General features: G+C 43.1%; 1 protein-coding gene across 7 annotated transcripts in view; it reads right to left on the reverse strand.

Moving 5' to 3' along the window:
• Positions 1 to 12,274: 12,274 nt before the first annotated feature.
• CTNND1 (catenin delta 1) overlaps positions 12,275 to 15,365 on the reverse strand; it is a 49,384-nt gene continuing 46,293 nt past the window's right edge. For 6 of the 7 annotated variants that reach the window (XM_037039935.1, XM_037039931.1, XM_037039932.1 and 3 more), the window contains one exon: positions 12,275 to 15,187. In XM_037039935.1, coding sequence (XP_036895830.1) covers positions 15,176 to 15,187 — 12 coding nt within the window. In that variant the 3' untranslated portion in view covers positions 12,275 to 15,175. The remainder of the gene's footprint in view (positions 15,188 to 15,365) is intronic. The other variant, XM_037039934.1, reaches the window with a different exon arrangement.

Below are 15,365 nucleotides of genomic sequence, written 5' to 3' on the forward strand. Positions count from 1 at the left end.
GTTTCTTGTGTTATTATTTATTAATTACTGCACTATTTTCAATACAGACAACTGTAAATACAGACTACTTTTCAATATAGACTACTTTTGCCCCACCCTGTATATATTAATGACGAGTTTGAAGTCTTTGTTAAACCCCACACTCATCCCTCTCACAAGTGGTTTCTGTTGCCTGCTTATTTTCCTGTGCTGGGGTCACGCATTCCTGTTTCTTTGAGCGTCACGTAGCTTTTGTTGAAATTGGACACTTTAGATAATGTATGGTATGAATTCCGGATACCAGTTCCCTCCCTCTGCCCCAGGGTTGATTATGATTGTCTGCTTCCTGACTGGCTGGACTACTTCAGAACAAAGTTTCCTCCTCAGAACAAAGGCTCTGATGTTGCTCCTTGAAGGGAGGAGTCTTGGGTGTGCACACAGTCTCCCTAGGATAACGGCGGGTTTTAGCAAGGTTCCCTTTTCTTCTTTCCTTGATTACTCCCAGCTCTTAGGCTTTTGTTTGTGACAGCACCCTGAGACATACATTATTACTCCACAATCTAATACAGTTAAATTTGTACTCTTTTGTAGGAATAGTTTTGAGCTTTGTCCTGTCCCCAGGGGGGCTCTTCTTAGCTCTCTCTTTCCTGGTTTTTTCAGTAAACTAGCTGACCCATGGTACAGTTTGTATCACTCACAAAGATACTGGCTTCTTTTTATTGTTTGTTTGTTTTTTATTTTTAAGATTTTATTTATTTATCTTTAGAGGGGAAGGGAAGGAGAGAGGAGAGAAATATCAATGTATGGTTGCCTCTCATGAATCCCCTGCTGGAAACTGGCCTGCAACCCAGGCATGTGCCCTGACTGGGAATCGAACCTTGATCGCGTGGTTCACAGGCCCTTGCTCAATCCACTGAGCTACACCAGCCAGGGCTGTTTGTTTGTTTTTATTGATTCTGCTATTACAGTTCCTAATTTAACCCCTCTGCTACCTCCACCCAGCACCTCCTACTCCCTCAGCAATCCACCCTCTTTTGTTCATGCCCACAGGCCATGCATATGTTGTTTGACAACTCCATTTTCTATACTTGCCCTTAACATTTGCCTGACTATTCTGTAACTACAAGTTCATATTTCTTCCTTTTTTAATTGTTAAAAAGGTTTATTTATTTTTAGACAGAGGGGAAGGGAAAGAGAGAGGAAGAAAAACACCAATGTGTGGCTGCCTCTTGCACGACCGCTACTAGGGACTTGGCCAAAAACCCAGGCATGTGCCCTGACTGGGAATCGAACTGGTGACCCTTTTGTTCGACCTTTTGGCTTGCAGACTAGCACTTAATACACTGAGCCATACCATCCAGGGCTCAGTTTTTATATCTTAATTCCTTCACCTTTTCCCCCATTCTCCCAGGCCCTCATCCCCACTGGCCACCACCCCAATGTTCTCCATATCTGTGATCCTGTTTCTGTTCTGCTTGTTTTGCTTAGTTTGTTTTCTAGATTCAGTTGTTCATGGGTATATATTTATTGCCATTTTAATGTTTATAATTTTGATCTTCCCTTTCTTAAATAAATTCCTTTAACATTTAATGTAATAAGGGCTTGGTGATAATGAATTCCTTTAGCTTGTCTGGGAAGAACTTTATCTGCCCTTTGATTCTAAATGATAGCCTTGCTGGGTAGAGTACTCTAGGTCGTAGGTCCTTGCTCTTCATCACTTTGAATATTTCTTGCCAATCCCTTCAAGCCTGCAAAGTTTCTTTTGAGAAATCAGCTGACAGTCTTATGGTAAATCCTGTGGAAGTAACTAACTGCATTTCTCCTGCTGCTTTTTTTAGATTTTATTTATTTATCTTTAGAGGGGAAGGGAAGGAGAGAGGGAGAGAAATATCAATGTATGGTTGCCTTTCGTGGGTCCCCTCCTGGGAACTGGCCTGCAACCCAGGCATGTGCCCTGACTGGGAATCGAACCACGATTGTCTGGTTCGCAGGCCCTTGCTCAATCCACTGAGCTACACCAGCCAGGGCATCTCCTGCTGCTTTTAAGATTTGTTCTTATCTTTAACCTTTGGCACTCTAGTTATGATGTGTCTTGGTGTGGTCCTCTTTACATTCATGTTCTTTGGGTCTCTTTGTGCCTCCTGGACTTGCATGTCTATTTCCTTCACCAAATTAAAGAGACTTCTTGTATTATTTTTTCAAATATATTTCCAATATCTTGCTCTTTCTCTTCTCCTTCTGGTACTCCTATAATGCAAATGTTGAAACACTTGAAGTTGTCCCAGAGGCTCTTTACACTACCCTCAATTTTTTGGATTCTTTTTTCTTTTTGCTGTACTGGATGTCTTTTTCTTCCTTATGCTCCAAATCATTGATTTGATTCTCAGCTTCATCCACTCTGTTATTGATTCCCTGTAAATTGTTCTTTATTTCAATTAGTGTCTCCTTCAAGCCCTGGCTGGTGTAGCTCAGTGGATTGAGCACAGACCTGGGAACCAAACAATTAGTGTCTCCTTCATTTCTGACTGGGTCATTTTCATGCTGTTGAAGTAACCACTTAGTTCCTTGAGTATCCTTATAACTAGTGTTTGGAACTCTGCATCTGATAGATTGTTCATCTCCCTTTTTTTTAGTTCTTTTTCTGGAGTTCTGTTCTGTTCTTTCATTTGGGCTATATTTCTTTGTCTCCTCACATTGGCAGCCTCCCTGTGTTTTTTTTTCTGTGTATTAGGTAGAGCTGCTTTGACTCCATGTCTTGGTAGTGTGACCTAATGTAGTAGGTGTCCTGTAGGGTCCAGTGGCACAGCCTCCCCTATTACCCAAGCTGGGGACTTCAGGTGCAATCTCCCTGTGGGCTGAGTGCTCCCTCCTCTTGTAGATAGTTTTGATTGCTGTCAGCAGGTCCATGGAAGGATTTACTCAATCCAAACAGCTGGTAGGACTGGACGTGTCCCATGGCCAGCAACCCTCTGTGGCTTGTGGAAGTAGCTGTGGGATGCTCCAACATGGTCTGTAACCATCCTCTTGGTGCACAGGCTCTGGGGTTTACCGAATGGTGCAGACCAATGTCAGCTTCCACCTGTGTTCTCTTTAGGGTCCCTTGGCAATCTATAAATGGCTGCCGCTAGTGCCAGGGCTGGGGCCACTCAGTGAGAGGTACAGAGGCTGGGCTGGACTGTTGCTTGTGGAAGCAGATTTAGAGAGTCTGGAGCCCGCACCTAGCCCAACCCTTCATCTGGAAAAGCCACTGTTACCAGTTTGAGTGTGCCATAAGTTGGGGGGGGGGTGGACCCTTAGGTAATCATCAGAGCAAGGCTTATCATGTGAGACAGGTTGATGGGAATTCGGTTATGGTGCCACCGCACTGTGGCTCTGTGTTGGGGAGGGCTCTGAAGAGGCCCTTCAATGTAATACTTGTGTATACTATTACGAATGGCCATTGTCTCTGGCTTCTTTTTCATTGCTTCCCAACAAAATCTTCTATTTTTTTTATAGTGCCCTGACTGGAATTGCTCTACACTCCATTTCAAATAGTCTGTTCCTTAAGGAAGAACTCTAAACCAAAAGAACAAAACAAACAAAAACAATAAAAAAAAAAGAACTCTATTTTAGAGCCAGCCTCTACCCTTTGGCAAAATGCCAAGTTGGAGAGTTCCACACTGGGGCAGAAACCGTGGTGTGCATCTGAGTGATGCCCTTGCTCTGAGAGGAGGGTGCCAGATGGAATAGTAGCTTCTGGGCTTCTCAGTGTAGCTCTTCCAGCCTGTGATATCTGCCCCACAAGTACCCAAGTGTTTTTAACCTGTGTCAAGACACAGGTTAAGACTAAATCTAATATAAATCTAATCTACCAATTTTTCAAAGAGTGTAACTGTAGGAAATTTCAGAGATGTGTTCATTTACTACCTCAGGTGTAGTGAGCAAGAAGAGGAGGCCTAATGTGCAAATGTACTTCAGGAAATCTAGGATAAGACAGGGCACTGGAGCTCTATTCACATGAGACTCTACCTCAGCTCAGTCTACGGGAAGCATGTTCCGAGTTGTTGAATGGAAGAAACTGTTAGAAGTTGACAGAGTAAAGCCGAGTAAAGCCGAAGTTGACAGAGTAAAGGTGGTTACTAGAGCTGATGATCCAGAGTTGGCCAGCAAGGAGGAAATTTGTACTCCAATTCCAAGGCAGGAACAGCCTTGGGGAAAAGGCAGCAGTTGTGCTAGCAGAGGAGCCAGAGCAGAAAGAACAAGAACAAAGGAGGCAAGTCTCCTGACAGTTTTGAATACCGATGGCAAATTGGATTGGGGTTCATGCTCCAAAACTCCGGCATAACCGTAATGGAGCCTGAAGTCTCTGAGAAGGTGTGGTGTGAGCCTGAAAACTTGTGCTTCTAGTATCAACAAAATAGACTCCACCTCCTCCGGGGAGGAGATGGATTGTTTCCATCTATGCTCAAATGCAAATCCTTTGCAGCACTTTGTTATGTAGTGCAGCTTGTAAGCATCGTAAGACTCCATTGGCCTAACCTAGCTAGAAAATAATTCAGTAAAGTTTATCAAGAGCCTTAAAAATGTTCATAACATTTGACCCAGCAATTCATCTTCTACAGAAATAACCCAGATGACAAAGATGACAAAGATTTGACCCAGCAATTCATCTTCTACGGAAATAACCCAGATGACAAAGACTTAGGCACAAAACATCTAATACGGAATATTCGTAATAGTATACACAAGTATTACACCAACACCTAAGCATCCAACAACTGCATGAAAGTTAGATACATATGGTATATCCACTGGATTAACTATCTGCAGCCATGAAAGAAATAGTATGTATATAACTGGGAAATGTTATAAAACAATGTTAGATAAGAGACTGTGTTGTTTATATTGTATAAGTGCTGTTATATTTTTTTTTGTTGTTTTTTAAGAAAAACACTAAATGGAAGGATGCCAAAATGTTCATAGTGGTTGCCTCATGATGGAATGACCCAGGATTTTAATTGACTAACCTTTCACTTTCAAAAAACGAAAACAATGAACAAACAAAAAAACTTGCTGTACTTTCTAAATTGTTTTCAATTATGATGGTTTTTAAAAGTGTTTATAGGGAAGGGGAAGGGAGATTGGGAGCTGGGTGAAAAAGTAAAGGGATCAGGAAAAAAACTCATAGGCACCGACAACAGTGTGGTGATTACCAGAGGGGAAGGGGGGTGGGAGGCGGTGGAGAAAGGTAAAGAGGGGATAAATGGTGATGGAAGGGGACTTGACTTGGGGTGGTGATCACACAATACAGTGTACAGAAGATGTATTATAGAATAGTATACTTGAAACCTATATAATTTTATTAACTGATGTCATTCCAATAAATTCAATATAAATGAATGAATAAATAAATAAATAAAAGTTTCAGCCTAGAGGTCCCTGTTTAGGACCCAAGAGAGATGGAACGGTAGGTTTCAAATAACTCCACTCTCATTTAAACTTTTTTTCTGAAAATAAATTCCCTGTACCCATTGGGGGGAAAAATAGAGATATAACAGCAAATGGTGAACTTAGAGTCACATTATAATTAATTTCAGGGACAAGGAAATACCAAGTTAGATGTGTTGTCTTCAGAAATAAGAATCTATTTCTACCTAATGACTGATATTTTCTTTAACTGAATCTATTCCTAGAAGAAAAAATCTAAAAACCTAAAGACATTGACATAAATTGATTATAACAAAATACAATGGGTTTTATTTAGTTTATAACTATCTTAATAAATGGTATTTTTCAAATGTTTCTAGCCAGTAAAAGAATCAATGAAAAGGAAGTCATTCAAAGCCTTCTCTACTCTGGCATCCGTTTGGAACCTCAGGATGTAGCTGGACCTGTCAGCAGGTAGGCAGGCTTCACCCTGCCAACCTGCCCACTGCACCCCTCCACCCACTCACGAGGCTCTAACTCTGAACCACTGGCTGTCTAACCACTGGCCTGAGATGAGGCAAATGTGCAGAAGCACAGGACATCTTGCTTTGTGTGGAGATGGTCTCCAGCCCAGGGGAGGTTCCACTCTGGACAGGAGAAAGGTGAGCACAGAAAGAATTGATGAGCAATGCGTAAAGGAAGGAGGGAACATGACTCTCTGCGATATGACTTGGCTCCCTAAATTCAGGAGGGTGCCTGGAAAGGGCAGTGACCTAGTCCCGCTCTCAGACTGGAGCTTCTGCAGCAAAGGGCTTCCTTTCAGTCCCACAGCAAAGTAGCTGCTTTCTTTGAGACGATCTCCAGAGTTTGGACCCCTGGAGCCAGAGTTAATAAAAGTGCCTGAGAAAGGAAGATGAGATACAGCTCATGTGAAGATAAGCTGAGTCTTTAGAGCAGAATTTCTCAAATTTTAGAATACTTAAGAATTATCAGGGAGATTATTTAAATTGCTGATTTGTAGACTTTACTGCCAGAAATTCTGATTTAATAGTCTGGGGGAGAGCCAAGAACACTGCATTTTTACCATCTAAAGGCTTTCTGATGCATTGAGCACCACTTTAAAAATCTAGAGACTCATAAATTATAGGCAAAATACAGTGTGTGTGTATTTTCTGGAGAAGGTCCATGACTATCATCAGATTCTCAGAGAGTTCCATAATTCAAGAAGGCTAGAATTATCTTGACAAGTACAGAAAGAACTAAGGAGGCCTCGTTCAAGCATCAGGTCAGAGGCGCAAGGGCAAGGTTAAAACAAACAAAACCAAACCACCAGAGACACAGCAGACAGCCAATGGGGTGGTGATCCATGAGGCTGCACCTAATTTTCACCTATAAATCTAGGATTTTTAAAAACTTTGTTGTTGTTGTTGTTGTTGTTGTTGTTGTTCAAGTACAGTTGTCTCCATTTTCCCCCCACCACTCCCCCTAACCCCAGCCATCCCCTCCCATCCCAGACCTCCTAGGTTTTGTCCAGGTATCCTAGAATTTTAATAGCTTGATTTTATTAGCCACAGGCACCTGGTGGGTGGGGCGGGGCTTAAAGGCACAAGGATCAGGAAAACATCAGCTCCAGAGAGACTGACCTTCCCTCTAGGGAAGGGAAGGCCTGTGAATTTTCCTAAAGCCACAGACTCTAAGATTGTGGAGATAAGGGAAGAAAAGGTGGTTAACTGTTTCGGTCTTACAGTCTGGAGTTCAAACTACTATGAGAAGCTAGAGTGCTGTCAGTCTGAGGCCATGGGGTGTATCTGAGGTAGCTGATAGAAGGGTCACCAGGAGCCCAAATAACCGCTGACATTCCCTACCTCCCTGTGCTATCAGTCACAGCACACTGGAAAGCCCTACTAAGACCAGAGACTGCAGCAAGAAAGGACAGCAGTTCTCCAGGTCAGAGTCAGATAGGAGAGGGAGCTCTGTCCCCACCCCCGCTCTCCTAGGTGCTCAGAGACTCACTTTGTTATTAGGGAAGTGAGCGTATTTCCACACCCTCTTTGTTGTCCTTAGAATTGTGGCCTGGGAAACAACTACATAAATACTATCCTAAATGGTTTACCTCCTGGACCAAACCTGTATTAGTTAAATTCTTCTCCAAACCAATTTCTCATTCATCTGTGCTGTCATAACCGTCTGTTAGCTAACACCCCCACATCAAGTCTTCTGCAGAACAGCTCAATTGCCTTTAAAATAGTCAACTCTTCCTCCAGTGGTTAGGGAAACATTTTTAAGCATCAGAATCCTGTTTTTAAGTGAAATGTTACCCAGAAGCCCTACCTAATAAAAGTTGGGAGCAAAACTGTTCTGTTAAAACGTGTAGGCGACTCGGGGTCCCCTGTTTGCCCCCTCCCCTACCCTTGTGGTGGCTCTGGAGACCCTACCCCAGAACCCCAGGTCTCCTCTGGGGCTTAAAGCCCTGTGTATGGCAGGAAAAGAACTTCATAACCCAAGCACCACAACAGCCACCTACCAACCACCCTTCCTAGCATACTTCCTGCTGTGCCTGCAGCATTAAAAAAAAACAAAAACAAAAAAACTTTATTACAAGGACTTCCAAATATACATAAAAACCAAATAGAATAGTGTAATGAACCTCCATGTACCCATAACCAAGCCTCAATGATTATCAGCTCATAGCTAATCGTATTTCATTTACACCCCTATCAACTCTTCCTCCCCATTGCTTAGGAACAAATTTGCTTCTAAAATTTCACTCATTAAAATTTCATCACATTGCTCAAATTGGCAAGGAATTAATTACTATCCACAATACTCCTGTCACATTTAAGAAAATAATAATAATCCCTTAGTAATATCAAGTATCCAGGGTTCAAAGTTCCAATTGTCTCATAAAATGTCATCTTTGTATCAAGATACAAGACCTATGCCCTGAGATTGGTGGTCTCACTTTTAATCTCTAGGTCTCCTCCCATTTTTTTCTTTCCTTGCAATTAATTTATTAAAGAAGTGGGGTCATTTGTATTGTGACCCTCCTCCCATCTTACTAATTGCATCCCCATGGCACAGTTTAACATTTCCCCAACCTCTGTATTTTTCTATAAAAATAGTTGGACCTCAAAGCTTGATCACATGCAAGCTCTTTTTTTTTTTTGCAAAACTACTTTGTAGGTGGCATTTGATTGTCTTCTTTTTATGATGCTAGGAGCCGTTGGTGCTCAATGCCCAAGAACTATAAAGTTCCCCTCACCTACCAGGATACCCAGTGAGTCATATTCTTTCTACACCACTGTACTTTACGTATTATCCCATCTGACCTGCCCATCTTCGCATCTTCTCCAGTTGGGAGACTCCTAGCTACCACCTCTCAGTGAAGGCTTGCCCTCTCTCCCTGTAGAGTTCACCCCTCTTCTAATGCTAGAAAGGTATCATTAAAATGCTACCTCATTCACTCATAAGTTGAATGCCTCCATCCCTCGGAATGGAGCCCCTCAAAGACAAAAGACAGGAATGGTCTTTTGCCCCAGCATCTGTATAAAGTAGTTATCAAACAAATATTTGCAGGACGGATGAAATAGTCATGCAGCCAGAATTTCACTTTAGGCAAGTCAGTATCACCTAAGTGGCATTATGTAGAATGCAAGTCGCACAGCAACTGGCAATGAGGTAACCATCAGTAGGGTAAGAGTTACCGGGATTCAAGACATTCCACAAGAAGTAATGATACTTCCAGAGCTGAGTTACCGAGTGTCCACAGTCAGATGTTAACCAGACCAAGACAGCAGAACCTGGGGCTTGACTTCTCCACACAAGTGCAGAGAAGACACGATGCATATCGGATTGAGCCAGGGTTCTTCCCAGGAACTCCATCAGTAACAAGTCAGAGCAGGCCGTAGCCTTCAATGGGTTGGCTAGAACTCAAAGCCAACTGCATCCCACTTCCTGTCTTTGTACTCACATCGGCCTTGCAGGCAGAGCAATCCCTGCCTTCAAATGAAATCTGAGAAAAAAAGCCTAAATCCTCCACTGTGTTGAGGGAAAGGGAGGGAGTGAGGCTTAGCATCTCCACCCAAGGCACAGAACATGAAGAAGCTTATTTCCAAATCTGCTGAGGAGGTGGGGTGAGGAGGTGGACAGCCTCACCCACCCAGAAAGAGGCAGGTAGAGGAGAGGTCTGTTCATCCTAACCATGGGATCACTGGCTAGACATTCCACCCTAGAAGAGAAGTCTCCTGAGGAAGTGGGATGTTGGGTTTCATGCTAGCCACAAAAAGATGGCCCAGAAGCAGGAATGTCAGGGTGTAAATAAAATTATGGCAAACTGACAGTAGATAACCAAGCAATCATAGGAAATTAAGGTAGATCATTGTATGCACTAGAAAGATGTCCGTGACATATTTGTAGGGAGGGGGGCCAAGTTACAGAGCACAAATTCCATTAGAAATAAGCCTGTTGTATAGGCCCATAAAGAAAGGAATCTGGAAGGACAGGCTCCAAATGACTAGTCCTTATCCCTGAGGGGTAACATAAAAGGAAAAACTTTAATTCTATAATGTGCCTTGTTATTATTATTATTATTTAATATTTTTTATTTATTTATCTTTAGAGGGGAAGGGAAGGAGAGAGAGAAACATCAATGTGTGGTTGCCTCTGGTGAGTCCCCTGCCAGGAACTGGCCTGCAACCCAGGCATGTGCCCTGACTGGGAATCGAACCACCATCTTGTGGTTCGCAGGCCCGTGCTCAATCCACTGAGCTACACCAGCGAAGGTTGTGCCTTATATTTTAAATTGTATGTGGAGGTGGGATTAAGGTGTGCACGGTCTTGCCAGAGGTGGTAATGGGCTCTGGCAGCACTGGGAACCACTCACCACAGGCAGATACTGTGTACTTAACGTACTCAGCACCTGCTATGCTCTGTGCTTGGTGCTTTGTCCTATCTCAGAGGTGGAGAACTCCGTAAGGGCAAGTCCCCATCCTGTACTGGTCCCATTTCATCCAAACATGGGTTCACGTGGCAATAGACCTGTTGGAGTCAGGGTAAGGCACAGAGCAAGGGACAGAAATGGAAAGTGTTCTCAGGTCAGTCCCACCAATCCTCCAGGGTTACTATGCTGAGCAAGCTGGGTGTTTCTGGGGAGGACTCGGAGCAGGCACAGCCTCATTGGAAGTGGCTTCTATCAGTCACAGTGTGGGAGATGGCCCTCCTCCATCAGCTACGCTCACCGCTCAGAGGAACAAGCTCCTGAGCAGCAACACATAAAACCAGAGGAGTGACTCTTGAAAGGCTGTCGAGTGGTAGAGGTTTGGAGTGGCAACTCGGTCTAGAGCAGCAGAGATACAGCGGAAGAGAAGTGAAGAGGAAAGCAAAGAAGGAGAGGGATGAAGGGGCAAGCAAGGGGTAGGAGATGAAACAGGGCAGTCAGGCTCTGGAGGGCGAAACTGAGTTATCGCCCACTTTGCCCAATTGATAAAGTGGTCCTTAGTTTTATACTACAGGAACGAAGAGTTAAAAGAACATTGAACCCAGACCTCAGACCAAGATCCAAATATTATAGGAAGATCAGAAGAAAGAAATTAATATATCATCTTAAGATAAAACAGATCAAAGCAAACCCTCCTGTTTGCTGCTAGTTACATCTCCTTGCACTGGGAAGCCAGGCAGTCTTCTTTAAAAACCAAAAAAAACCCACGTTCTTAAATCAGATAGTTACCTAGTTTCATGCCATCATCATTCCAGGAAACAAATTTCCAGTCCTTCTTAGACTTCCTTTTCAGTATCTCCATTCCCTTCTTGAATGTAATCCCAGGGTTCAAAGCTGAACTCTTCACTCTTCTCACACTAACACTCGCTGCACCAGCTCCGATACCCCCAGAGCTTGAAGCAGGACCTGGAGGTTGACCGCCAAATTTCTTTCTAGAATTCAGCCCTCTCTGAATTCTAGAGCCCCACATCCTACTGCTCTTTGGATACCTTCACCCACTACAGTGTCTCCCAGTTACCAACAACTCTGTATTGTAACTAAACTTTTCTTCTCCAACTCTTTACTATCATCTTCTACCTCAACCAGTGACTGATACCCCCGGACACCTGGAAATTATCCATAACTCTTAACTCTTTCCCCATGCCCTCCCCTCATCCTATGTTGGGCCAGTTCTACCTTTAATGGGTCAGAAGCAGTCACAGAAATTAAAAGTACAGGACTTAGAATCAAACAAACCTGACCTGGTGGAAATCTGACCTTTGTCACTGAGTGCAACCTAACGCAAGTTATTTAAGTGCTCTAAGATTTCACTGGATAATCAGAGATGTAGTAAATATTAAATAGGACTGATACACGTGAAGACTTTGGCACAAAGCTTGGCCCCCAAATATTTGCTATTATCATCATATGTTCATGTCACTCTCCTCCCTGTAGGGTTGATGTGAAGATTAAATGTCAATATATTCAAAGTCTTACACACAGTAAGAGCTAAATATTAGCTACTAGCATCATTGCTAAATAGGCCTGAAACTGACACTTTTGTCTCTACACTATGACCCAGTCTAAGTCACCATCACATACACCTAGAATCTCGCAACTTCCTCCGACTGGTCATCTTGTCCTTTCCCTTCCGCACTATCTCTTACAGCTTGTGATCTGGTCACCTCACTGAGTAGACAGACCTCTTTGCCCTGAGTAGTTTACCACAAGTTCAAGGAGGAACAAGAACCTGTGCGCACATTTCCATCACCAGTAAAGCGCCTAGCACATTGCAAGGTACTTGGTAAATACATGTAGCTTTTTACTCATTTTTTCCATTCAGTTAAATCCCTTCCTATCCCCAACCACAAGATACACATCAGCCTATTCAACAAAATTGAGACATGGCCATCATCAGAAGCAGCTATATATTTTTAATCTAAAGATTGGGCATACAGAAACATTTTACATAAATTCCCAAGTCTTTTTATTATAGAACAGGAAATTCGGGCCCCAGAAAAATAAGTCTCTCTCCATAGGTCTTAATCCTTGATTTCTGCAGTGAAGACAATCCCATGACCCAACCAGCATTTACTACCCACTCATATATTTGGTAGGACACAAAGACAACCACAGGCCTGTCCTTTGGCGTCTAAAGGGTTGCAGACAGAGAAGCAACAGTATGGCTCAGTTTTTAGCACTTCTATATATAAGCCTTTTAATTCTACATTTTAAATTCTACATTTATTTATGACAAAGGCAGCGAAATTGGTAGCTTCTCATCTATCCATAAATGTTATGTCCAAGAGGGCGTTGTACCGCAGTGGACTTTATTCAACATTAGTTTTGTTAATATTGCCAAAGAATCCCAATGACTAAGGAAGCCACTAATTCTTTATACTTTGCTTTCCTAAGTTAGCAGTAAGTTTCCCGTGCTCTACTTAGTCACATGTAATGTTTAAGAATCTTCACAGGAAAAACGTTTCATATATAATTTAAGACAATGTTGCTTCATAAAGTTGGGGTTGAGTTTAAAATAAATCCGTCCTGGTACAGCTCCTTCTTTGTGCTCTGGAGAGAAAAAGAACACTGACACATGGGAAAATAACCAAGACGAAACGGAGGGAAGAGAGAGGTATAACTTGAAGTGAAGAAATAACACAGACCCCCCACATACACACTTTAAAAACTTTATTTATATAAAAAACTCATTTGTTTTTAAAAGCATTAACAAGAGAGAAAGAACAACAGAAAAGGTATGGAGCAGAAGACATGCCCCTTAGTAGTGTTCAGTGGGAAAGTACAATTTTTGGTTCTCTGGAATTGGATGTTTAGTGTTTCTATAAACGGGGGGAAAAAACAGACAGTTAAAGGTCCCCAAAAGCCCAGGGCTGTTCTATCACCCACACCCCACCAAGAAAAAGAGCACCAGCAAAAGAGCAGAGAGGACAAGGGAAACAAGAATGGGGACAGGCCAGGACGAGGCAGCTTCCCCAGTGCAGTATGTTCTTAGTTCCAGGGAGGAAAAGGCTCCTTTTTGCCAGAAAAGGAGTGAAAAGAAATGGGAAGGTAGAAAAGGGTAAATAAAGGATTTTTAATGCGTAGGGGAGGGGGCCAGTGGGTTGGGCACTTTTCTCCTACCCCACAGGCTCCATATATTAGATAAGGGGAGAGAAGATCAGGAAGATTTCCAGTTTGCACTTTACAGAGCTTTTAGATTAAGGGATGGAGTCAAAAGGAAAGGGATTTAAAAAAAAAAATCAACCAGCACAGCAACTGAGTCCTCTAGCCCAACCAGGTAATATACACGAAACTGAAAGGAGGAGGTTCTTGGGGATGGGGGCAGGCATGACTTCAGAGATGTCATGCCCTACAACCCCTACAGAGATGATGTCCACTCTGGGTAACTAAGGATCATACCACTCACTCCTCCCACAAGCCTCATTTAAGAGTTATCAGAATAGGATTTTTGTAAAATCCCAACTATATACTGTTGAGCAAAAACTTGCTACAGCTGAAATTAGAGGCTACACCAATTCCCAATGGAGAATCTGAGGGTCTGTAGGTCACCTCTCCTCTTCTTTCTGCTATTTAGGGCCAACAGTGGATAAGAATCAACAAAATATCATTTGCAAAATCGTGAAAAATGAGAATGCAGAGGCAAAGGAAGGCACATGGAAGGGAAGGAGGGGATGCACCCTAGGCCAAAGGCACAAAGGAGAGGCAAAGCCAGGGGTGACCCCCACCTTTTAGGGTAAAGGGGGCAGAAGTATGTACACCAAGTCCTTTAGTCAGCCAACCAATCCAGGGAGTAGGCAGGAAGGACAGGGCTATAAGGGTGACAAAAGGAGAAACAGGGGAGGGGGGAAGCCAGCTTTGAAGCTTCCTGCCAGTTTCAGACTAACTGATTCATGTACATTCCTACTAGCTCCTCCTAGAGGTTCCTTCTCCTCCCCAGAAAACATCTTTCTGCTCCATCTCACCCAAATAGTCTTCCTTAATACATTCTCCTCTTTTTACAGCCTCTTGCAAATGGCCAAGTTAGCAGACATTATCACAGGATGAGAGGGGACGGTTAAGGACAGCAGCTAGGGGCAGCTGCAGCCCCCCAAGGTTGGCATGAGGCTTGGAAAAGAGATCGAGTCTGTAAGTCCTTGGTGGTCCCTGCCCTGGAGATGAGGAGAACCAAGTTTCTTAATCTCAGTTCTAAGAAACCTTCTCTTACTCAAGGGCCCTTGCCAGATGGTGTATGCCAATGTTGCCAGCCTTCTTTGCTTCAAAGATAGTCATTAGGAATAAGGGAAGGGCACATACTTCCCATTACCCCAAAACAAAAATAAACAGAAATAAAAACAAAACAAAAAAAAGTCCCATCAGGAAAAAGGTCTTGATTAAGAATCATCTGTTTTTCAGATTGCTGTATGATGCATATGTAGCATGTGACTTCCAATTCTTCCCACAACTTCCAGTGAAGACTCCCACTCTCTCTCCCTCCCTCCGCACAGGCCAGGAGTTCCAGGGAGAGCTGGCAGAAAGAGCTAATCTGCAGCAGTTTCTCAAGATATGCATATAACAGAGTCAAGGTTCTTGGGAACAACTGGAGAGGATCTGGAGTGGGGAGGAGGGACAATTAAACTTCATTGGAAGAAGTTAGGAGTCGATGGAAAGAAGGCAGCCACTTAGGGCTATAAGGGGAGGAGGCAGCCTGGCAGTTGGCACAATAGTCCAGCGAAGAAAAGGGGAAATCGTCAGTCCATTTCACCACCAAATAACAGTACATATATTATACGCCCAGATGTAGCGAAGATAGTGGTGCTAAATCTTCTGCTGTAAGAAAAAAAGAGGAAGAGATGTTACTAGGGTTGGGAATAAGGAAAACCAAAAGACAGCTGAATAAATCTGGAGAGCGGAAGGTAGCACATAATGGAGAATCAGATCACCAGCAGATGTCCCAGCCTCAAGAGGTAGTAATCACAGGATAGCACCCTAAGCACCAGGTGGCTGA

This window comes from Sturnira hondurensis, unplaced genomic scaffold (genome assembly GCF_014824575.4).
Source record: "Sturnira hondurensis isolate 20B ecotype Veracruz unplaced genomic scaffold, ASM1482457v3 Scaffold0002101, whole genome shotgun sequence".
In the NCBI taxonomy this organism is placed as follows: Eukaryota; Metazoa; Chordata; class Mammalia; order Chiroptera; family Phyllostomidae; genus Sturnira; species Sturnira hondurensis.